Here is a 22882-nt window from a genome sequence, read left to right on the forward strand (position 1 = left end):
GAGTACAATAAACCTATTGACTTCCCCTAATTAAAAGACAACAACTTGCTGGGGTGCCAGTGGCTCACATTTGTAATCCTAGCTACTTGAGAGGCTGAGATTTAGAGGACCAAGGTTCAAAGTCAACCCAGGCAGAAAAGTCTGAGAGACTATGTCTAAAATACACAGTAAAAAGCAGGGCTTGAAATGTGGCTGAAGTGGCAGAGTACCAGCTGAGCAAGCATGAGGCCGGGTCTGCCTAGTAGAGTGGCCAAGGGATTAAAATGTAGCTAATGACATATAAGCAGAAAAAGAAATTCTAAAAGTTTGGAAAGGTTATTCTTTTATCTTCTCCTTATGCCTTCCTGGTCCCTGCTGCGTGGAACTGAGAGCACAGCTACCCGCACTCCAGCTGTGTGACTCCATAGGTTTCATATAGCTAAATTTTCTCAAGAAGAGACCAACGAGTCTGAAAACCTGTAGAAATGCAGAAAATAGCTCAGAGTAGCACCTGAAGATGCCTTCCCTAAGTAATACTAGCAAAAAGAACCACCTGCCCATGCCCAGACTGACTTGGAAAAAAAGACTCCAAAAGTCCCTACAGCACCAGCAACCCCAGAATCTACCAATGTTCTATGGTCCTTAGAAAGTGGAACTGTATGCAAATTCACTTCACAAAAAGTAAAATGGAAACTTACCTTCTACTTGCCCTACTCTGTTCAACTGGTAGATGCAAATGCATCTTAGTGCAGAATGGCATCAAGATAAACAGGTGTATCTTGATACTTACAAATGCAGTCAGGAAAGGGCAGTGGTTGGAACAAGACTGTAAGTCTCCCCTGAAGTTATTCTCATGAAAGTATACAAAAATGTGCACAATGAAACTTGAAAGGACTACTTAGGACAATACAAAATATTATTAAACAAAGAATGGTATAACAGACAATATACAGTCAAGAAAAAAAACATTGCTAAGCCAGGCACAGGTGGCTCATGCCTATAATCCTAGCTACTCATGAAGCGAAGGATCAGAGTTCAAAGCCAGTCTAGGCAGACAAATCTGAAAAATTCTATTCTCCAATTAAGTAGCAAAAAGCAAGAAATGGTAGAGTATCAGCCTTCAGTGAAAGAAGCTAAGTGAGAGCTTGAGGCCTTGAGTTAGCCTCAAATACCAGCACAAAAACAAAAAAGAATCACTAAATATTGATTTAATCAATAATTATGCTGAACTTATACTGTGAGAATGAAAGAAGTGAAAGTAGGGGATGAACGGTATAAAAACAGTACTTTAAGCCCCCTGTTCATCACCTTATAACAGTAATTTAAAAAAAAAATAATTTCTCGTCTCTTGAATCACAATGTCAGCAATAGATGTAAACTGTAAAGTCATTAAGCAACAATACAAGCCTACATTTAGAAATGGAGATAAATATCCAAAGGAAAACAATGTAGAATGTAAAACTCCATAACAGTATGCATGAATGCTGTTGTATATAACAGCCTTGTAGTACTCTTGTCTTTTAAAAGCTACATTCATAGCCAGATGCTGGTGGTTCATGCCTGAAATCCTAGCTACTCAGGAGGCTGACACCTGAAGATTTCTACCTAGACCAGCCTAGGTAGGAATGTTTACTAGACTCTATTGCCAAAAATAACCAGCAAGGCCGGGCGCTGGTGGCTCACGCCTATAATCCTAGCTACTCAGGAGGCTGAGATCTGAGGATCGCGGTTCAAAGCCAGCCCGGGCAGGAGAGACCGAGAGACCGTGAGACTCCTATCTCCAATAAACCACCAGAAAACCGGAAGTGGCGCTGTAGCTCAAGTGGTAGAGTGCTCGCCTTGAGCTGAAGAGCTGAGGGACAGCGCCCAGGCCCAGAGTTCAAGCCCCACGACCGACCGACCAAACCAAACCAAACCAAACCAAACAAATAACCAGCAAGAGCCAGGCACTACTGGCTAGCTACACAGGAGGATAAGATCTGAAAATCGTGGTTTAAACCAGCCCAGGCAGGAAAGTCTGTGAACTCTTATCTTCAATTAACCACCAAAAAGCTGGAAGTGAAGCTGTGGTGCAGGTAGTAGAGCACTAGGCTTGAGCACTAAAGCTCAAGGGCAGTGCCAAGCCTGGAGTTCAAGCCACAGGACTGGTACCAAAAAAGCCCCCACAAAAAAAATTTACTTTCAAGATACAGTTAAGTTATTCAGTAAAAGGTTAAAATTTATTTAGTGTAGAACTGTAGGACAATTCCAGACAGGAATGGGATCACCCTTGGAGAGAAAGTTTTCAGTTACTGTTTTGTCTAGCTTACAAATCAAACACTACTTATTCTTTCCTACTAACTATAAGTGGTTTTTAACTTTTATTCCTGGTGTTACCAGTACAACATTCAAACTTGGCTTTTTTTAGACTTGGTTTCAGTATGTAGCCCAGGCTGGTCAGGACTCCTGATTCTGCCTCAACCTTCCTATGGCAGGCACAACCACGACCAGCTCAACTTTTAGAAAGCATTTGTGGCTCATTCCTATAAGCCTAGCTACTCAGGAGGCTGAGATCTGAGAATCAACAGTTATTCACTAATATTTCATAATATATGAAAATCAATAGGTCCAAATCACTTTGTATTAATTCTGACAAACAGTGAGGCTTCCCTGGGCGTAATGTCTTACCCTTCCTGGGTTAAAAGGCTTCTTTGAAGCAGCTCCTCAACAACTCACCGTGCGAGGCTCCAAGTTCTTAACAGTGTAAGGATAAGGCCGTCCCAACTCACAGGTGGTTCGCCGTCTTTCCTGCCCTGCTCCTCCATAGAGCAAGCTGGACTTTCCCAGGCCATCTGAAGCTTCCAGGGTCTTACTGGACACTAGGAAGTTGTCAGGCGAGGCCGGCGGCTGGAGGTGGGGCACCCCCGCCCCCGGAGATCTTGGGGGTGACGCCCGCAGCCATCCTTACCTTGACCCTCCTCCGTTTTCTGCCCTTTTCCTCCCCCGAGGCTTGCTTCTCCCCTTTTTTCCTCTTTTTCCGCTTTCTGTCCTTGTGCTTGTCGTGATCGTTTCTGTCTTCAAAGAGGCTGGAGTCGTGTCCGGAGCTGCCGGTGGAGAGCTCGGTGACCTCGTTCCCTCCCACTTTCAGGACCAGCTTCAGCGGCTTCTCCACATACTCTGAAACACAGCGAGCGCGCCGGCGTTACGGGAGGGCTGGCCGGGCGGCGCCGCGCCCGCACAGGGGCCGCCGCGCTGGGCCTCCGGGGCACGCGTGGCCGCCCGGCGCCTGTCGAACGGCAGACCCCGGCTGCGGGCGCGGCCGAACGCCCCCGGGCCTCTCGGGTGGCCTCCCGGTCTCCCACCGACACCCACACCGGGGCGCCGGCTCGAACGCCGCCCTGCCCGGCTGCTGCGCGGCTGGGGGCCGCGCCCCGCTCCGCGGGTCGGGCCTGCTCGGGCGCCGGGGGGCGACGCGGGCAGGCGGGGCTCGCCGCCCCGGCCGCAGCGCCCTCCTCACCCTCGTAGAGGTGTTTGTCCGACTTGTGCTTCTTGTGCTTCTTGCCCATGTCCGACCGGGCCCCGATGCCCGCCCCCCGCGCCAGGCCCAGGCCGTGCGGCGCCGCTTCCGGTCCGGGCCAGGCGAGCGGAGGGCGGGAGCGGGGCCCGCGAGACCCCGCGCCGCGAGGCAGGGGGACGGCGCGCGCCGGGCGGCGCGAGGCCCCTCACGAGAAGACGGCGCGCCCGACGCGGCCGAAGCCCGAGAGCAACGCTGGCGCGGCGGGCGGCCCGCGCACCGGCGGGAGAGAGGGCCCTTCGCGCGCGCGCGGGGGGACGGGCGGCTGCGAGAGCGGCCCCTCGCGGCTGGAGGGGGCGCTGCAGCCCGCCGTGCGGGGCGGGGCCGACGCGGGGCGGGGCCGACGCGGGGCGGGGCCGGGGTGGGGCTATTCAGAATCCCTCTCCCCTCCCCTTCTTTCCACTTTTCTCCTCTTTTTCCTTCTTCTCCTTCTTTTCCTTCTTTTCCTTCTTCTCCTTCTTCTCCTTCTTTTCCTTCTTCTTCTTCTTCTTCTTCTTCTTCTTCTTCTTCTTCTTCTTCTTCTTCTTCTTCTTCTTCTCCTCCTCCTCCTCCTCCTCCTCCTCCTCCTCCTCCTCCTCCTCCTCCTCCTCCTCCTCCTCCTTCTTTTTCTTCTTCTTCTTCCCTTTTCTCCTTATCTGATTCCTTTCTTCTTTTCCTTGCCTCTGTTTCTTTTTGCTTAGCAGTACTATGGAACCCCTCCAGTACCGGATAACAGATCCAACAGGCCTTGTCCTGTGCATTGGTGACTGAAAGATTCAAATCGAAAACAAATAAGACCTTACACGGTAATAAATAAAGGCCTCCAAGATGTGAATGAAAAACACAACCACCCGGCACCAATGGCCCCCTCCTGTAATCGTAGCTACTCAGGAGGCTGAGATCTGAGGTTCTAGGTTCCATCTATCTTTCTATCTGTGGTTCCATCGATCTCCTATCTCCCCCAAAGCTCCCAGCTGCCTACAGACCTTTTTATTTTTATTTTTTCAGGAGATGGGGAGATAGATCCTGGGGCTTAAACTCAGCGTCTGAGTGCTGTTCTTGAGCTTTTGTGCTCAAGGCTAATGCTCTATCACTTGAGCCTCAGCTCCACTTCTGGCTTTTCTCGTTGGTGGTGGTTACTTGGAGATAAAAGTCTCATGGATTTTCCTGCCCTGGCTGGCTTTGAACCACAGTCTTTAGATCTCAGCCTCTTGAGTAGCTGGAATTGCAGGTGTGAGCTACTGGTGCCCAGCTACATGCAAATCTTTTCATGTATCCTGACCAACTGGGAGAAGAAGGTCTCTTCCAAGTCAGCTTTAACCCCCTACCACCTAAAAAAATAAAAAGAAATTTCAGGGAAGAGCTCTGATTGGCTCTCTTTGGAAGACATTGTGGGCCAAGGAGTAGAAAGTTGATCTTTGTTGGTTCCGGGGTCCAGCTCTGAGGCTAAGAGGAGAAGGGTCTGTGTTCTGCAGCCTCTTCCAGGCCCCTGTGGTTAACCAGCCAAAGTGAACTTCCTGGAGCAAGGCAGCTGGTTTTTTCACTGAAAAGCGTTATGGCTATTTCCTCTTTACAAGGAGCTTCTTTTGCATCTGTGAGGTGGAGGTCAGGGGTGGGTGTTGGGTAAGAGAATCTCTTCTTCTGAATCAAGCCACCAGGGCCCTAAGGACAGGGAAAATCTTGGGTTCAGCTTCACAGCTATTGACTTTTTTTTCCTTGATAAATATTATTTTATGTGATCAGAGGCACAGAGGCCTTGCGCCTTTGGGTTCCTCCCCTAAGAGTATCCTCCTTTGGTTTCCCTTTGTGTGAATGCATAGAGTCCTGTATAATTTATCATGTTCTGGTGTATAGCTATTGGCATTCTGCTCTTTCTGCTTTAAGAAGCATTGCTGCACCAGACTCCACAGTGGTATGGCCTCTACTGTGGTGAACCTTACTTCAGGGTGTTCCTCCCCATTTACTTGTTGCCATTACTCTGTGCCCTTCCTAAGCACAGAGTTTGCTCTCTTTATCTCTGGTACCCATAGTACCCAGCACACGACCACCGCTCTCCCAATGTCATCACCCTCCTGTGACTGCTTTGTGGTGGAGGAAAAAGATCTGCTTGCTTCATTTCCACTATAGATTGAACAACTCTCCCTGTAAAAGTAATATTCAGGGTTGGAGATTTCACTCAAAGGAAGAGCACCTGCCTAGCAAGTGCAAGGACCTGAGTTTGGTCCTTAGCAATGAAAAGAAAAAGTGATCTTCATGGGGCAGAGGGTTCACAGCAATGAAAACAAGAACAGGAAGCAGAAAACACCTCCTAGGAAATGTTCTTGGAAGGTAAAAAGCCCAACACATCTACTTTGAAATTCTCAGTATTAATCATGTGTCTGATACACAGAAGCAAGTCCTTCCTCAGTGGCATTCAGACGTGCCTTAGGCGTAGCCATCATCCTGATTTCAACCTTGTGAGAGAATCTGTGCTGACTCTAAGCTCCAGAAACCAGCAGGTCATGAAAGTACATGAAGATTGGGGTCAACTTGTTGCACAGCAGTAGGCACTTAAGCAAATTCCACCCTAAACAGAGAAACTGTGTCTGTTATGGATCTCTGCAAGAAGGATTAAGTGACTGACATGGATAGAGCACTAGCCAAAGTGGTGCACTTGATAAAGTGTGGCACACATTATCCTCTTCCCCTTACTGTGGCCAGCCAGGAAGGTCACTGTCATTTCTGTCACCGACAGGGAAACTGAGGCCCGGAGGAGTCAAGTAGTTTATCCACAGTTTACCAGATTGCCTGCCTGAATCCATATCTACCTAAACTCCAAGCGCTACCTTCTGACCTTCAGGAAAAAAAAGAGGTCAGATCAGTTCCAGCGCCCCTTCCCACGTGCATGGAATAAATAGCCTAAAACAAGTCTGGAAGAGGATGGTATGTTCAGACACATGTATTCATGCGTTAAAAAGGATGAGATTTGACAGAATGAGAATTACTGTTAATTGCCATTTATAGATTTGAATTGGCCCAAGAAAACATGACTGTTTGTCTTGGTGGAATCATTCTGTAATGGTGGCATGGTGGGTTGGCACGACATGGGCTCTTGATAATTGAGTGGAGGGCTCACTCTGATACGGGTGCGAGGAATGGCTTCTCAACATCAAATGGGCGGCTCTTGCATATTTACTGGCTGAAGAGGAGGAGATAGCTTGGGTAAGGCCCAGACTAGCTCTATTTGGTAAATCCTACCAGGCATCAGGCTCCATGGCAGGCCTCCATTGCTTTCCTTGCAGCTGGTTTACTGCTGACTCCATTGTGGAGGGCCAAGGGCTGCCTCCTTTTCATGGACTAGAACTACATAGTGTATCTTTCATCAGGTCCTATGATGTGGCCCCCAAGCTTTGTGCATGAGTAACCCTTATGTACTTGCTATCAGCCCAGACTCATTGACCACTCTAGGAGGACATACACATGTCCATCTTGTGACCTCCTGAAAGTCACCCAGCTGGGAGTGACTGCAGGCTTCTGCTCCTGGGACAGGGATGAAACTAAACAGCAGACATCACATAGAAAGTGGGTTGGTTGGAGTCAGGATTGAGACCCAGGCTTGGAAAACCCTACAGCTCTGAAGAAGGACAAATCTGCTCAGGTTACAGCTTTATGTTTGCCAGCTCTGCCATCTTGGGTATAACTGCAAGGGCTACCCTTCTCTGAACCTCTTGTCTCCTCCTCAGAACAAGGACAAGGTAATCAGACCTGGTGCAGCAAGAGGCAATAGGGTGTGGCCAGATCCTAATGAAGTGGGAGCATAATAAGTGCTCAATAAACATTACTGCTGATAATAACTTGTAAATAATGGTAATCCATTAAGAATGATTTAGATAGTATCACTTCCCTGTTTTACACCATCTCCGGCTCCCAATCTCACCTAGTATCAAAGCCAACTTCACATGTTGGTTTTCAGGATCTGATCTGGTCCTTATTATCTCTCTCTAGCCCCCTATTGATATGGCCCTTACTGCAGTGGCCTCCTGGACTCTTGACACCCTAGGCTACCTTCCACCCCAGGACCTTGTCTTCTGTTCCTCCCTGTGCCTAGTGCACTCTCTTCTTAGCTGCTACTCTCACTACTCTCACATCTCCTGTACTCACTGTGAGACCCCCACTTCCCCAAGCATCTGCACAGTGAGCCCCAGCCGTCCTTCTCCCATGTCCATGTAGGCTCTTGTGGCCTAGGTGCTCAGATACAGTGTTATAGGTTTGTGCCTCGTTTCTCATTGTTTCCCTTCCCCACCCACACAGTGGATTTTCAGCACCCTGAGGACAGGGACTGAAGTGTGTGTGTGTGTGTGTGTGTGTGTGTGTGTGTGTGTGTGTGTGTGTGTGTGTGTGTGTGCCAGTGCTGGGACTTGAACTCAGGGCCTGGGCACTGTCCCTGAGCTGCTTTTGCTCAAGGCTAGCACTCTACCACTTGAGCCACAGCACCACTTCCAACTTTTTGTGCTTATGTGGTATTGCTTGAACCCAGGGCTCATGCATGCTAGGCAAACACTCTATCACTAAGCCACATTCCCAGCTCACAGGGACAGAGTCCTAAATCTCACGTCTCCTGTGCTTGCCACAGGTGCTCAGCACAGGCACTCAAACAACATTTGAAAGATAAATAAATGAACCTACATCAACATGGTGGTATGACTGAGGTCCTTTCCTGCCGATTGGGAGGTAACTGTCTTAATTGCCTTCCAGAGAGCTTGTGGAGGAAGTCAGAGGTACCACAGAAGGCTGGCCACTGGGGGGTGTGACATTCCCAGGAAATCTCTGCCCAGCCCTACTTTGGGGCCTCTCTTCAGCTCAATCTTTTTGTAGAGGAGTTGCTCCCAGGCCAGAGCAGATGCAGGTCCTTAGCAGCTCCCATCACCCTGCAGTGTGACCTGCTCTCCCATAGCTCTCCCTCCTGTGGAAGGGGCACTCTGGGGACATAACAAATACCCTGGCCACCTGCTCCTGGGGTACAATGCAGCCTCCTGTGGTTGGAATGGATGTGAGACAGGCTTAGTGGAGCTCAGTGGTTTGGTCCAAGAGGCCACTTGAGACCCTTCATAAACTCCTTCCTTCCTTCCTTCCGTCCTTCCTTCCTTGCTTGCTTGCTTCTTCCCTCCCTCCCTCCTTCCCTCCTTCCCTTCCTTTTCCTTTCTTCCTTCCTTCCTTTTCCTTCCTTCTTCCCTCCCTCCCTTCATTTTCCTTCCTTCCTTCCTTCCTTCCTTCCTTCCTTCCTTCCTTCCTTCCTTCCTTCCTTCCTTCCTTCCTTCCTTCCCTCCTCTCTCTTCAGCATTGGGATTTGAACTCAGTATCTCACATTTGCTAGGCAGGTACCCATGCACCCTGCCCTTTTCTTGTGTCTGGATCTCAGTTTCTTCCTCTGAGGAATGGGCAGGAAAACCCCTTGGGACTGGCATGAGAGTGAGCAAAAGCAAAGCATGAAAAACATACAGGTGGAGGAGAGGAAGGATGGGGTGGGGAAGGGCTAGTCCTCCTGAACACTCAGGATGGGGGGGGAGCAGGAAGGGTGAGTGGTCCACTGTCCTAGAGAAGGGGACAAAGGAGGCATTTCCTATGTCTGGGTCCCCAAAACCATATCTGGTACCCCAGTAGGGCAGCAGAGATGGGTCTGGGCCTTCCTGGTGCCAGCATGCCCATGCTGCTAGGAGATCCCCTGAGGGGCTGGGCCAAGGCTAGGTCAGTTGGCAGCTCTTTGGGTATGCAGTGGTCTGAGGTGCTGAACTGTGACAAGCTGTTGACATGGCAGGTTCCGGGGTTGCTCACGGTCACTGCAGAGCAGCCTGGGCCTCTTGATCAGAGTGAGCAGAAGAGAGAGGCGGCAGATGGCAGCTGTCATCTGGTATCTCATGTTACCTCTAGGGTGTGGTCTCAGGACTGCCTGCTGGGTGCAGCAAGTCCCAAACCAGAAAGTTATTCAGACTGAGTAGTTCCTGGCCAGACAAAGATAAACCTGGAGCCCTGGTTCCTATTCAAAAGAGGCAACCCTAGGGCCGCCCTTCCTCCTTCCCTCCTGCCTTCCTACCTAACTTTATCTAGTCTTTCTTGTATGCCTATTGTGTACCAGGCACTGCTAGGTGCTAGGTAGATGGTGAGAAAATAGATGTGGCTTGCTCTCATGATAATAACAGACCAACAAGGGAGTGTGCATTAACTGCTACCTATAGAACTGTGGACAGGGTACTGTTAGGACCAGGCTCTGTTCCAGCATGGGGGCCCAGGCAAGGTCTCTTAGAGGGAGCACCCTTTGTCTGGAACATGGGTTTTAGGTTGGGAACCCTAGAAGTACATGCTCTAGTGGAGAGGAGGGCTGGGGTAGCAAGCAGGAAAAAGCTGCAGGGAAGTGAGGGGATCAGGCGAGGCCAGGCTAGAAGGGATAGTGGGGTGTGTGGAGGATGTACTGCACCAGGGAACTTTGCCTCCCTTTAGGGAAATAACTTGGCTTTCACAGCCTGCACCAGACAGTGAAGTCTGCCCTGGTTTGCTGTAGAGGCCCGGGTTGTCTCAGGGTAGTTCTCCAAAGAAGATGGCTGCTGGCCCTTAGCAACCAGTACTTCCAGCTGCTGGAGGTGGCTCTTGCTCCATGCCTCTGTGGAAAGGCAAGCTGTGTGGACATCACTACTCCCATGAAGCTGAGAGAGGGCTCCCATGAGCAAGGCTAGATACATGCGGGGCAGAGAGGAGGCCAGGCTTGGAGCAGGTGGGAGGTAGTCGATACAGAGGCAAGGTCCATGAATGGAGCTTGTCAGGCATGGCTAGGATGCTTGATTTTCTTTGGATGCCTGCAAAGGCAGCAGAACTAAGAACACAGCCAGTTTTAGATTTTAAGAAGTACTTTGGCCTATGGAAAAAGGCTAGATGCCCTACACCTCATGAGTAGATCCAGAAAATGTGCCACTTATATACAATGGAATGTTATTCAGCCATAAAGAAGAAGGAAATTAATGCCATTTGCAGGGAAATGGATGGAACTGGAGATCATCATGTTAACTGAAATGAGCCAGGTGTAGGACAACAATGGAATGTTTTCTCTTTATATGTGATGCTAGACCTAAAGGATAAGCATACACAAGATCATATATACATACACACATATAAGTATGCATATATGCAAATCTGCATATATATTCATGTGTATGTATCTAAATGTTTGTAAGTTGTAGGTCTATTTGAGGGGGCTAGGGAAGAAAAGAGAATGTTAGTGAATGAAGATAGCTAAACAAAACTCGCTGAAAACTTTTGACTAATAGAGGGTAATGGGAAAAGGGAAAGTGAGAGTGAGGGGTGGATCTGATTAAAATACTGTTTATGCACGTGTGGAAAAAGGAAGATAAATGAAGCAATGGTACTCACTGGGCACTATGTTGAAAATGAACTATACAATTTGTGGATGGGGATGGGAAGGAAAAATAGGAAGAGAGTGAGGGAAGGGGAGATGTTGTTCAGAAGGAAATGTACTCATTACTTGACACGTAACCCTAACCCCTTTATAATAACAAAAAATTTAAAAGGGAAGAGTTTTGGCTTCTGAGTGGAGGAAGCACTCATGGTTCATGACACAAGGCAGAGAAATCAGAAGGAACTGATGTGGTCCATCGGGAAGAGAAGGTGAGGGCTTGGCGTGTGGCTGCTGCAATGGGAAAATTGGAGAGTTGTTTGGGAGGGAGGAAATGTAGGAAAGAGATGCTTGGGAATAGCTAAGGAGGAGAAAATCAAGCCAGAAAACAGACATTGGAAAGCCAGGCTCTGCTGGCTCACACCTATAATCCTAGCTACTCAGGAGGTTGAGATCTGAGGACCAGGGTTCAAAGCCAGTTTGGGCAGGAAAGTCCATGAGACTCTATTTCCAATGAACCACCAGAAAATTGGATGTAGAGGTATGGCTTGAAGTGGTACAGCACTAGTCTTGAGCAGAAAAGTTCAGGGACAGCACCCAGATCCTGATTTCAAGCCTCACAACCAACAAAGAAAAAAAAAAAGACATTGGTGCAGGGATATTTTCAGGACACACAGAAGAAGGTGGACGGCCCACAGAAGATGAGCAGTGGGGAGCCTCCAGCCCTAATAGGACAGTAGAGGACCAGATCACAGTGCAGAGGCTGAGGACTGGAGGGTGGGACTGGGCTGCAGGCAGGTGTCCAGCCCTAGGAGCCTCTGATGAGGCTGGGGAAGTTGTGAAAGTGAGTAGAAACCTGCCTGTCAGGATGCGTAAGAGGGGAGGTTGGGGAGAAAGAGAAGCAGAGGAGGCTCCCATGCCAAGAGGCAGAGACCGGACTGCACTCTGTTACCAAGGGAAATACAAGGGCCCTGGCTTCAGCTGGATATTTCCAGGAGCCCCGTGTGGGACACATAGTGGCTTCAAAATGCTCCTGCAGACTCACTTTCCACATTTGCTTCTTGGAGCTTTGCTGTGGGGATGGACCAAGATTCAATAATTTCTGAACAAGTGGCTTTATGCTTGATAACCCTTCTATTTTTATTTTCCAGCATTGGGAATTGAACCCAGTGACTTGCACATAAGATATATCAAAGCTCTTTTATTTTTGTCAGTCGTGGGGCCTGAACTCTGGGCCTGGGCACTGTCCTTCAGCTTTTTAGCTCAAGGCTAGCACTCTACCACTTGAGCCACAGCACCACTTCTAGCTTTTTCTGCTTATGTGGTACTGAGGAATTGAACCCAGGGCCTCATGCATGCAAGGCAAGCACGCTACTACTGAGCAACCTTCCCAGCCTCAACATCAAAGCTCTTTTGTCTCTATTTAAATTTTTTTATGTGTATGCTGGTCCCGAGTCTTGAACTCAGCGTCTTGATGCTGTCCCTGAGCTTCTTTTGCTCAAGGCTAGCCATCTACCACTTGAGCCACAGCACTACTTCTTGTTTTCTGGTGGCAATTGAAGATAAAACTTTTCTGCCTGGGCTGGTTTCAAACCATGATCCTCTCAGATCTTAACCTCCTGAGTAGCTAGGAGTAGCTGGCCCCTGGCGCCAACTTCTATTTTAATTTTGAGATAGAGTCTTGCTTACTTTGCCTGGGCTGGCCTAGAATTTGAGATACTCTTGCCTGTAATACCTCCCCAGTAGCTGGGGTCACAGGAATGTACCTGATTGTGCTTGATAAACCCTTAGTAGACTGTGCATCTGGGCTTGTACCATATTGTACAGATTTCTACTGCCATCATCATGACTCTGCCACAACTACTGTGAAGCCAGGCGTTTCTCTTCTCCCTTGGCCTCAACCTTCCCATCTCTACAGGGCCATCAAAAGTATGAGATGGTGTTTTTCAGATTGTTGCTGTGGGGACACATGTTGGGGCCTCTGTCAATGTCCGAAAAGAGTTTGACTTAAAAATATCTATGTGCAAACTGAATACTGAATTGAAAGCCCTTGTGTGTTTGGCTCATGCTTCTAAGTCTAGCTATTCAGAAGAGATTTGAGGATCATGGTTTGAAGGAAAGTCTGTGAGACTTTGTTCTCCATTTAATCACTAAAAAGTCAAAAGTGCAAGTGTGACTAAAGTGGTAGAGCACCAGCTTGGAGCGAAAAAGCTTAAGGGACCACTGTCCCATAGGCCCTGAGTCCAAGCCTAGAATTCACACACACACACACACACACACACACACACACACACACACACACACACACACACACACACACACACACACCATATTGTGTATATTTTCCATTTTCCTTAATTTTTAGACTTGAAACCCAGTTGTTGCCTAAGCAGCACAAATTCAGAAGAAATAAATTTAAAGTCATAAAGAAGTCATTTTAAATTCATCCTTTCACTTCTTTTTGCAACACTTCAGGACATATTATTCCAGATACTGTTATAAATATATGCCCAGAACCACTGAAGTCACAATGATAGACATGAAAATAAAGAATTGTCTCTGCAAGTCAAAATTTACTTCTGCAGAAGGGTATACTACTGGCCAAGAATCTGGCAAGCAAATAGAACAGGCTGACTGCCCTGCTATTTATCCCTAACACAGAAGGCTCTGCCCCTCTGCAGATTGGTTAAGCTCAGTTTTAAAATCTGCTTGTGCTTGGCTGGTTTGAATATGGTAAAATATATTTACATAAGGTTACTTCAAAATTACATTCACAGTAATCTCAAAATATACCTGAACCCTCTACTATTTTTTGAACTATTTTTTGAGATGTCTTAAGTCCAGTTTAAGAAAAGAAACCAGTTTAAGACAAAAACCTTACATTAAACAAATTCTTCCTTATCCCAAAGCTGTTCCTCTTTTCATTAACCAAGCCAAAGCAGAAACTTCTAAGCAACACACTTTGATAGAAAAGACAATTTTCCTGATAATATTTTACAATTCATTTCCCAAACTAGAGGTTGGTAATTTTAGTAGTTTTGGCAGTTTATAACAAGATGCCTGAATAATTACATATGTATTTAAGTTTGCAAATGTTTAGCTGGGCGCTGGTGGCTCATGCCTATAATCCTAGCTACTCAAGAGGCTGAGATCTGAGGATTGTGGCTTGAAGTCAGCTTAGGCAGGAAAGTCTATGAGACTCTTATTTCCAATGAACTACCAAAAAAAGTCAGACGTGGAGCTGTGGCTCAAGTGGTAGAGTGCTAACCTGAGAGAGAGAGTAAAAGAGAGTGTGGGGGGGGGCAGGCCCAGGGATAGTGTGTGGCGCGCGCGCACGCGCGCGCGCGCGTGCGCGCGCGCGCGCACACACACACACACACACACACACACACACAGAGATTTGTAAATGTTCCAGAATGATTCTTGTAAGAAAAGAACAAGAGCAGAAAGGGCAACTTCAATAGACCAACAGGCTTTACTTGGGAGGAAAACCTGGGAAAGGAAACCAAATCTCCTTTAGCCTGGCTGAAGGGGAAATGGCACATCCCGTTTATTACTAGAGTCCCTTTAAATATTAGGCAGAAAAAGTGAAGTCAGGCAGGGCTAGAAGGGGGTTGAGAAGGAGGCAGAGTAGGTGAGCAATGCAATTCTTACTGAGGAGTTTCAAGGTTTCAGCTGCATCTGTGTCCACCAGGGGCACCAGCATCAGATAGGGCCTTGGCTCAGGCTCTCTTCTCCAAAACTCAGGGTATGTTTTTTTCTGGGGAAAAGGGAGGGGAAATGGTTCAGCAGGGTCTGCAAGAAGGACAGTTCCAAGGTAAGGCTGTCAGGGGGAAAGGTGAGTGCTTTCAGTTCATTTTCCATCAGTTCTCACACATTCTAGAACTCAGGCACAGACTATATTCATGAGCAAGGAAAAAGAAACAGTCTCTAAAGTTAGAACAATCAGACACCAAAAGGAAAATTTTGGCAATGGCAAACTCAGATGTCAATTATTTTTACTCACAAACCTAAAGAAAGATGAAGAAGGGTTGAGGGACTTTTTTTGTTTATTTAAAAGAAACTCTTTTGATTTTGTTGATGCTGGGATTTGAACTCAGAGTGTTATATGTAGTAGGCACGGCACTCTACCACTTGAGCCACACCTCCATTTCCAGCTTTTTTGCTGGTTAATTGGAGACAAAAGTTTTGTGGTCTCCCAGGACTAGCTCTGAACCCCAATCCTCAGATCTTAGCCTCCTAAGTAGCTGGGATTATAGGCATGAGCCTAGGCACATACAAAGAATCTGAGAGCACTGCTGAAATTGCCAGTAGGGTCATGTTGTTCCCTTGTCCAATCATCTGTGGTCTTGGTGCTGGGGGTGGAGCCTTGGTCAGAGAGGGCCAATGAGATAGCCTCAACAACCTTACCCATTAAGATGACTGTTACATGAGCTGGCTGGTAGGTAGCTTCATGATAGGAAGGGTGAGTATTATTGATGATATGTATAGTCGATAGTAACTGAACTCTTACTTTACATCAGGGTGGGACAGATTATAAAGATTCATTGAAACTGGATTTTCAATGCCACAAAAGCACATCTTGGAAAGATGCAAAGAAAGCACTTCATTTAATCTTCAAGGTACAGATATAAGCTTTAGGTTTAAATAGAGAAAGAATCTGGGACAGGCAAAAGGTATGCAGACTTACTAAACAGCCCGAGTCAATCAAAGTATGGGTGGCCAAGCTGATCATCAATTTAGGATTTCAGAGAAGTATGGTTGCTGTCCCTTGAAGGGAGCAATATAATCAGGATAAACAATTCATTGTTGCCTGGGGTGAGGTTTGTCCTGCAGAGGCTCTGCTGTTCCTTTTAGGAGGAGAATGTCTTCTCTCTGTCATTATAAAGATGTTATTAATCAGTCCTGCCCTTGGATTCCAAGGTAGCTGTAGAGAGAAGGGCTCAAAGCAAAGCCAGATACAAAATGGAGACAGAACTACCAGCTTTTCTCCTGCCTTTAGTTATAGCAGGACCAAATGAATCTGCAAACCTACCATTGGGCAGCTATGATTATTATCGGCTCCAACATACAGATATATAAACTGAGGCTGAGCCAAGTCCATCCTCCCACCCAAGGGATGGGGTCTGGAGTTTGAACTCAGGGAATGTAACTCTAAAACTGAGTACCTAGCCACTAACTGAACAGTGCCCCAAATCACCAAATCACCTCTGGGGACAAGTAGAAACCACAGTAGCTCAGGGTGATGACAGAGAGACACACCAGGTGTACTTGTTTTCAAAGTGTGCAGGGGACCAAGTGGAAGAGATCTTGCGTGGCTCCCCTTGTGGCCATCAGTCTCACCCTGGCCTCCCCCTTCTGGCTGTTTGGTGCCTTCCTCTGCTTTTCCCCAGGCAACCCAGCCGCAGCTGGAGGCAGCCCCTGGGAACCTCCAAGCCATTTTATGGTGTACAGATGGTGTTTCCGCCGAGCCCCTCGCTTTTCATGTCAGTGGCCTCTGGGAGCCGAGCCAGCCCAGATGTCCCTGATCGTGAGAAAGCCTAGCCTGGCAAGGCTGGCACAAGATGCCCGGGCCAGGGCCTCAGGCCAGCCCTGGCTTGATTCTCTGGTGAGAGGACTTGGCTGGGTGCCCACGAGGCGTGTGATCCTGTGTTGTTTGTGTCCAGCCGTGTGATTAGGATGAGGTATCTTTGGAGCTAGGAACACCACTGAGCCCACAGACACAGATGCTGCCCAATTGGCTTAACAAATGCGCCAGGTGAATGATTTTTCCCCCCCACGTTTTTCTATCTGATTTTCAAACTACCTGTTGGTAGCCTGCCTCCCTGTCTGAGAAGGTGTCCCCATGGCAGAAATAACCTCTCTCCCTTCAATGATAGACTGGGCCAAGGCCAGGAGCCAGGTGTCTCCTCCATCAGACTATGAATTAGGAGTCTCCAGAAAAATGGAACTCTGCTCTCTGCTATAGCAATTGGATACCCTCATTCAGGGAAATGGGGCTCTCCCATCAGACTGGCAATTCTCCAGATCTGAGAACCATTCATGTCTCTCTTCCATCAGGCTGAAAACATCCCAGTGATGAGTTGAATACTTCCTCTATCAGACTAGAAATTCCCGTAAGAGTGCATTATGGGGTTTCCATTTGCCTTTCTCCTCTGAGTCTTTGGAAAGATGTTGCCCTTGGAAGATGCCACTATGGTTTAGATACAAAGTATCTATGTAAAAGCACAGGCATTGAGCACATGGTACCCACTTGGTGGCAGTACTGAGAGGTGGTTGGATCATGAGGGTTCCAGCTTCACCAGTGGGTTAATCTATCCATGAGTTCACAGCTGGATGGCTGCTAGGAGATAGGACCTAATTGGAAGAAGTGAGGATGTGCCTTTGAAGGGCATATCTTGTCTCTTGTCCCTAAATTATTTCTCTCTCCCTTTCTCTCAGCCCCTGCTCCCTCTCTTCTTCATGGCTACCATGAGGTGAACAAATAGCTTTGCTCCATTACCTGCATCCTATCAACAGAAACTTCTGAAACCACGAGTAAAAATAAACCTTTCTAGCTAGGTACTGGTGGCTCACCCTGAAATCCTAGCTATTCAGGAGGCTGAGATCTGAATGTCATGGTTAAAAGCCAGCCAGCCAGGGTAGAAAAGTCCATGAGACTCTTATCTCCAATGAACCAGCAAAAAGCCAGAAGTGGAGGTGTGGCCTTGAGTAAAAAAGCCCGGTGAGAGTTCAAGGCTTTAAGTTCAAACCCCAATACCAGCACAAACATAAAAATAAATAAATCTTTCCTCCTTTAGATTGCTTTTCTTGACTATTATTCACAACTATGCAGAACTCACTAACATTGATTCCTAGTCTAAGAAAGAAGGCTGTTGGTCATCCAAGAAGGTCAGAAACATTCAGCCTGGACTCTGAAGACTTGCACAGGTCCAAACCACCTGTGAAAGGTGGGGACAGTGTTGGCCAAAGCAGGTGCTATATTGCTTGGAGAATGGTGGAGACTATGACATTGTTGGGCACTGGAACAGAATCAGTATTAGACTTGCTGTGAAACCCTGCCTTGGCTCAGCCCTTAGACCTCAGCGGATGACATGGCTGAATAAATGAATGAATAAATAAAGGGGAGATTTAGGATTCTACCAAGAAAAGAAGGAATCTCATGTCTCCTGGTCCCCTCTATATGCTAGATACAATTTTTGGCTCATTTATATACACTAGTTTACTTAATCTTCAAAATAGCTGCAGAGGATAAGATTTATCTTTTTTTTCATTTTGCAGATGAGCAAATAGACGATCGGAGAGGGAAAGTGACCTGTGTAAGGTCCCATAGCTGCGGAACAAGAACTGACATCTGACCCAAGGTCCTTTGACTGAGCCCACATGTGTCTCTTTCTGGGAAAGTTGTCTTTTAATTTAGCGCTTCCCAAGATAGAGGTGAATGAAGTGGCATGTGAGCTGAGGGAGAAGGAGGCTCAGACAAGGCATCATAGAAGGTATGACATTGGAGATGGGTTTTGAAGGATGAGTGGGAGTTCACCAGACAGTGGAAATATGGAAGCATGGGACACATTAAGTTGTCTCTCTGGAAGGTTTCCTTTAGGAGTTGGTGGGTGAGCTGGCCCGTCTCACTTGGGCTCTTCTGTGGCCCTGTCTTTATGGAGAGCTGGACGTCCCTTCTGTCTTTGGGAGGACATACAGATAGAAGACTAGTTCCATTCTGGCCATCAATGCCAGGGAATCTACTGTGAGTCTCTTACCCTGATGCCAGGCCAGTAGTGCTTCTGGAGGGAAGAAGAGTGAGGGCCATTTGTGCCCAAGCTTCCTCTGTGGGTCTCTGGAGGGGACAGGGACACAAGGAAGAGCTGAGAGCCTGGGTGTCCATCTGGGTGAGATCACCTGCTAGTTCTTCCAGACTGACTGACAGTTGACTTTGTGAATTCATTATTTTGCTAAAACTAGATAGAACGTAGTTTAGTTCCTATTGAGCTCATCAGATTCAAAGAGGTCAGGAGGAAAGAACACAGACCTCAAGACCTGGGCCTTTTAAGCTCTGTGTGTGTGTGTGTGTGTGTGTGTGTGTGTGTGTGTGTGTGTGTGTGTGTGTGTGTGTGTGTGTGTGTGTATCAGCAGAACCTTGAAACAAAGCCTAGAGGTGGTATTTAGAAAGCATCCCAATGTATGTGGTATGTCAAAACAGAGCAGCTGTTTGCAGGAAGGTGGGGAAACTGAAGAGGTCTCTTAGATGCCTCCTGGCCCCCTTTTGAAAGGGCTATGGAACCCTGATTCTCCCTAGCAAAATGAAGATCCCTGGTATACTCCATTCTTTCTTTGAATTTCACCCCTCAGGCAAATGGTGTGCCAAGAGGGAGGCGATTTGTCTGAGGTTGCATGGGTAGTGGGTGAGTGGGGTGGTGTCCCCAAACTCTAGGCCTAAAGGTTTGTTTAGTAGTATTCCTGGCTCTTACGCTGCTCCACCCATGATCCCAGACCCCAGGCCGCAGGTTCTGCCTAGTATGGCTGCCCAGGTCCTTTCTGAGGGAGGGCAACAGAGACCCATAGTAGGCCAGATTCCAATGGCCTGGGCATCAGGACTGAGTCAGAGGCCTGCAGGATTGTTGCTGGTCTAGGGCTCAGTCTGCAGTGGGGAGACTTTCCCATGTGCCTTGGCCTTGCCAGCTAGGAACAGCACAGCCAGTGTTGCCAGGATATTGCTGACCTAGCTGTACTCAGGACAGTGGCCTTTCCTCTCTACTTCTCTGCTCTGGCTTCCTGTCCTGGCTCCATCTGGTGCCTGTCCCCCCTCCCGCCCCTCCCCTCTAGTCCTGAGGTAGGCCAGAGAGGCCAGAGGAGGCTTGCTGGAACCGATGCTGAAGTGTTCCAGGGCCACCTCCAGTGACCTTCAATCCATCCCGCAGCCCCTGCCAAGCCCCTGGGGTCCCTCTCTGATTCAGGCCTAGAAGGTTCCATCCACGGCAGTCAGTCCTGCCTGAGATTACCTAGGTGTTCTGGTGACTTCTGAAGGCCTCGCATGAAAGATAACGCCCAAATCAACAAATCTGCCATTGTGGCTTTGAAGAGACTGTTTCAATCACTTTATTTTGTCTTTATGTCAGGTTTGCCAGATGGCTCGGGTCTTTCTGAGGTCCTGTTCCGAGGGGGCGCAGACAGAGCTGGTGCGGCTTCAAAGCTCCTTTTTAATCTTTAGCAACATCACAGCGGCGGGGGAAACTGCCTCGGCTCCCTCAAGTCTCTCCCACAAAAGAGGCGCGGCCTAGGCTCTAATGAAAGCCAGATAAAGGGATGGCTGGAATCAGAAACAGAGGGAAAAGAACAGTCGTTAGTCTTTCTTGTAGCTGTTTCAAAAGAAATTCTAAGACAAATTATGGCTTTGGGTGTTTTTCTAAAAGGACTGAAGCAGGGATTGGCGCTGGGGGAGGATGCTTTGACCCCTCCGCACCCTTCCCTGGGCATGAAAGGGAGAGAAGACTGAAGAGAGGCCGAAATACAACAATAAACTTTCCGCGTGTGCGCGTGGGGATGAAAGGCGCGCTGGCATAATTACGGACGCGGGCGCTCGGGGCGGGCGGGCGGCTTTACCTTGCCGCCAGCGCTATTAATGATGAAGCCCCCCTCCCTTTCTGCTCTGGAAGGGGCGCCTTTGGTTTTCGGGAACGGGGTGGGGCACCGGGCAACATGACTGACATTCGGTGCAGGCGTGGGGACGTGCAATCCTTGTTCAGTCCCACGGGGCCCAGGTGCCCCCCCCCCCCTCCATGGGCTGCCAATGCACTGTCACCTGCCAGGAGGAGCCAGGGGTACCAGAGAGCCATTTCCCTCTCCCACTGCCTTTAAGATCTAGGGACCTGGAGAGGAGTGGTCTGATCCGTAATCCCAGTCCCTTACCTGGAGAGGTCTGTCCGCAGAGGAGGGAGGGGACCAGGCCCCTGATGACTTAGAGCCTTACCATCCACCAAATGCCAGGCCAGCCAGAGCTGCGAAGCCCTCAGGGTAGGCTGGCTGTACCCACCTGCTGCCCTGCTTCTATTACTATCTCATCGGGGGTCATGGAAGTTCCTGAGTATGGTTGTTTTGACTTCTGGGTCAGCTTCTTGGCAAGGCCTTGAGGTTTAATGGGTAGGTGGGCAGACAAGAGGGGGAAAATAGCATGAGAAAGCCCGGTGCTGGTGGCTCACTCCTGTAATCCTAGCTATTCAGGAGGCTGAGATCTGAGGATGGAGGTTTTAAGCAGATTAACCACCAGAAAACCAGAAGTAGAGTGGTGGCTCAAAGTGGTAAAGTGATAGCCTTGAGTGGAAAACCTCAGGCCAGTCCCTGAGTTCAAGTCCCATGACTGACAAAAATAAACAACAACAACCACCACAATGAAAACCAGCATGAGAGGGGGCAGGTGGATAGCACCAGGGAAATGGGGAGCATCTTTAAGACACCACTGTTTTGAAGATTGGTGGAGACCAATAAATTTCCAGGAGCAATGCCAGGTCTGACAGGCCTGTGCTGGTGGCACTGCCAACTGAGGTCCTAGGAGGGGAAGGGTCTAAGCAAGGCCATGGAACTGGCTAGGGACAGACTAAGACATAAGGGTCTGGTATGATGGGGGTCAGAGGAGAGTTTGCATTTGGGGAGAGATGGATGGGGGATTCTGACACCCTCCCACACTGGCCCCTGTGCAGGACTCAGTGACCACCTTAGCTTCAGGTGGTCGTAGGCATTCTGGGTGTCAGGCACATTAGAGCCAGAGGAGAGGAAACTTGTAGGGGCATCTGTCCTTGCTCACATTACCACCTAAGCCTATTGACTTGCTTCAGAGACTTAAGGACCATCAAAACTCAAGAATGTAGCTAGACACTGATGGCTTTTACCTGTAATCTTAGCTGCTCAGGAGGCTGAGATCTGAGGAGTGTGATTTAAAGCCAACCTGGCCAGGAGAGTCTGTAAAACTCTTATCTCCAATAAACTACCAAAAAGCCAGAAATGGAGCTGTGGCTCAAAGTGACTAGCCTTGAACACAAAAAGCTCAGGCACAGTGCCCAGGCACTGAGTTTAAGCCCCAGGATGGGCACAAAAATAAAAACCAGACACACACACACACACACACACACACACACACACACACACACACACACACACACACACACACACACACACACACACACACACCCTGAGTATAGCAGCCAGCCACCATTTACCTGCCTAATTTAGAAAGACTTTCCCTGTCCCCTCACCTTGTCCTTAGTCCTAGAGGTGATACAGGACAGATGGAGTCTGTCTTCATCTCTTCTCCCCATTTCTGCCTCTCTCTCTCTCTCTCTCTCTCTCTCTCTCTCTCTCTCTCTCTCTCTCTCTCCTTCCCTCCCCTCTCTCTCTCTTTCTCTCTTCTTGTCTTTCCCTTCTTGGCTGCCCCCTCCCCATCCCCATTCGAGGGCTTTCTTGGCCTGGGGCTCTGCTTTCTGTCTCAGCACTAGACCCTCTGGGGCCTCCTGTCTCCCATAGTCTCCCAGCTGGTGTCTTGTTTGCTGTCTTGTCTCCCTGCGTACCTGAGCTTGAGAGGGGAGCTGGGGTGCTGACAAGTGGGGGCAGAGCCAGGGAGGTGGTGAACGCACTGGTATCTCACCATGTCGTTCCTGACTGTGCCAAATACCTTTGCGTTAAAGTGGTTCAAGTTCGATTTCTTGCAGGTGAGAGTCTGGATCAGGTGAAGGGCTAGCTTGATGACTGAGGTGCCAGCCTTGCATCCTGTGGGCCCACAGTCCTTGTGAGCTGCTCTGTGAACCGAGAGTTGGGACCAGGGGCTGGGGTGCGGTCAGACGAGGGCTCCCTGGATTGAAGAGGCCAAGTTAGTATGGCAGCAATAACAATTGGGGCATATGGAAATGGAGGCCATGAAACATCCCACAGGATGGTGAGAAACTGCAAGGTGTGGCAGCACAGCAGCTAGGCTTGTTTGAGATGTCAGGTGACTGAGTGAA

The 22882-nt window shown here is 48.5% G+C and overlaps 1 protein-coding gene across 3 annotated transcripts; it reads right to left on the minus strand.

Moving 5' to 3' along the window:
- Positions 1–300: 300 nt before the first annotated feature.
- LOC138840893 (bromodomain-containing protein 7-like) lies at positions 301–3741 on the minus strand. 3 transcript variants are annotated; one of them, XM_070041292.1, is made up of 4 exons: positions 3476–3741; positions 2927–3135; positions 2695–2826; positions 301–456 (listed from the first exon to the last, which is right to left on the minus strand). In XM_070041292.1, exons 1-4 carry the CDS (start codon positions 3522–3524, stop codon positions 316–318), a joined length of 531 nt encoding a protein of 176 aa, XP_069897393.1. In that variant the 5' UTR covers positions 3525–3741; the 3' UTR covers positions 301–315. The 3 variants fall into 3 exon arrangements, with proteins under 3 accessions (XP_069897393.1, XP_069897395.1, XP_069897394.1); XM_070041293.1 differs by having other exon boundaries at positions 324–456; positions 2695–2837; XM_070041294.1 differs by lacking the exon at positions 2695–2826.
- Between the last annotated feature and the right edge of the window lie 19141 nt (positions 3742–22882).

This window comes from Dipodomys merriami, unplaced genomic scaffold, assembly GCF_024711535.1.
Source record: "Dipodomys merriami isolate MVZ:Mamm:240054 unplaced genomic scaffold, mDipMer1.0.p SCAF_3050, whole genome shotgun sequence".
NCBI classification, from domain to species: domain Eukaryota; kingdom Metazoa; phylum Chordata; class Mammalia; order Rodentia; family Heteromyidae; genus Dipodomys; species Dipodomys merriami.

What these genes read in the sequence shown, in the direction of transcription:
- LOC138840893 (XM_070041292.1), bottom strand. Translation starts at nt 3,524, where the DNA reads ATGGGCAAGAAGCACAAGAAGCACAAGTCGGACAAACACCTCTACGAG. An exon ending in GGACAAACACCTCTACGAGG is followed by an intron (nt 3,136 to 3,475) that starts GTGAGGAGGGCG and finishes GCTGTGTTTCAG; the next exon opens with AGTATGTGGAGAAGCCGCTG. An exon ending in GAAAACGGAGGAGGGTCAAG is followed by an intron (nt 2,827 to 2,926) that starts GTAAGGATGGCT and finishes GTGTCCAGTAAG; the next exon opens with ACCCTGGAAGCTTCAGATGG.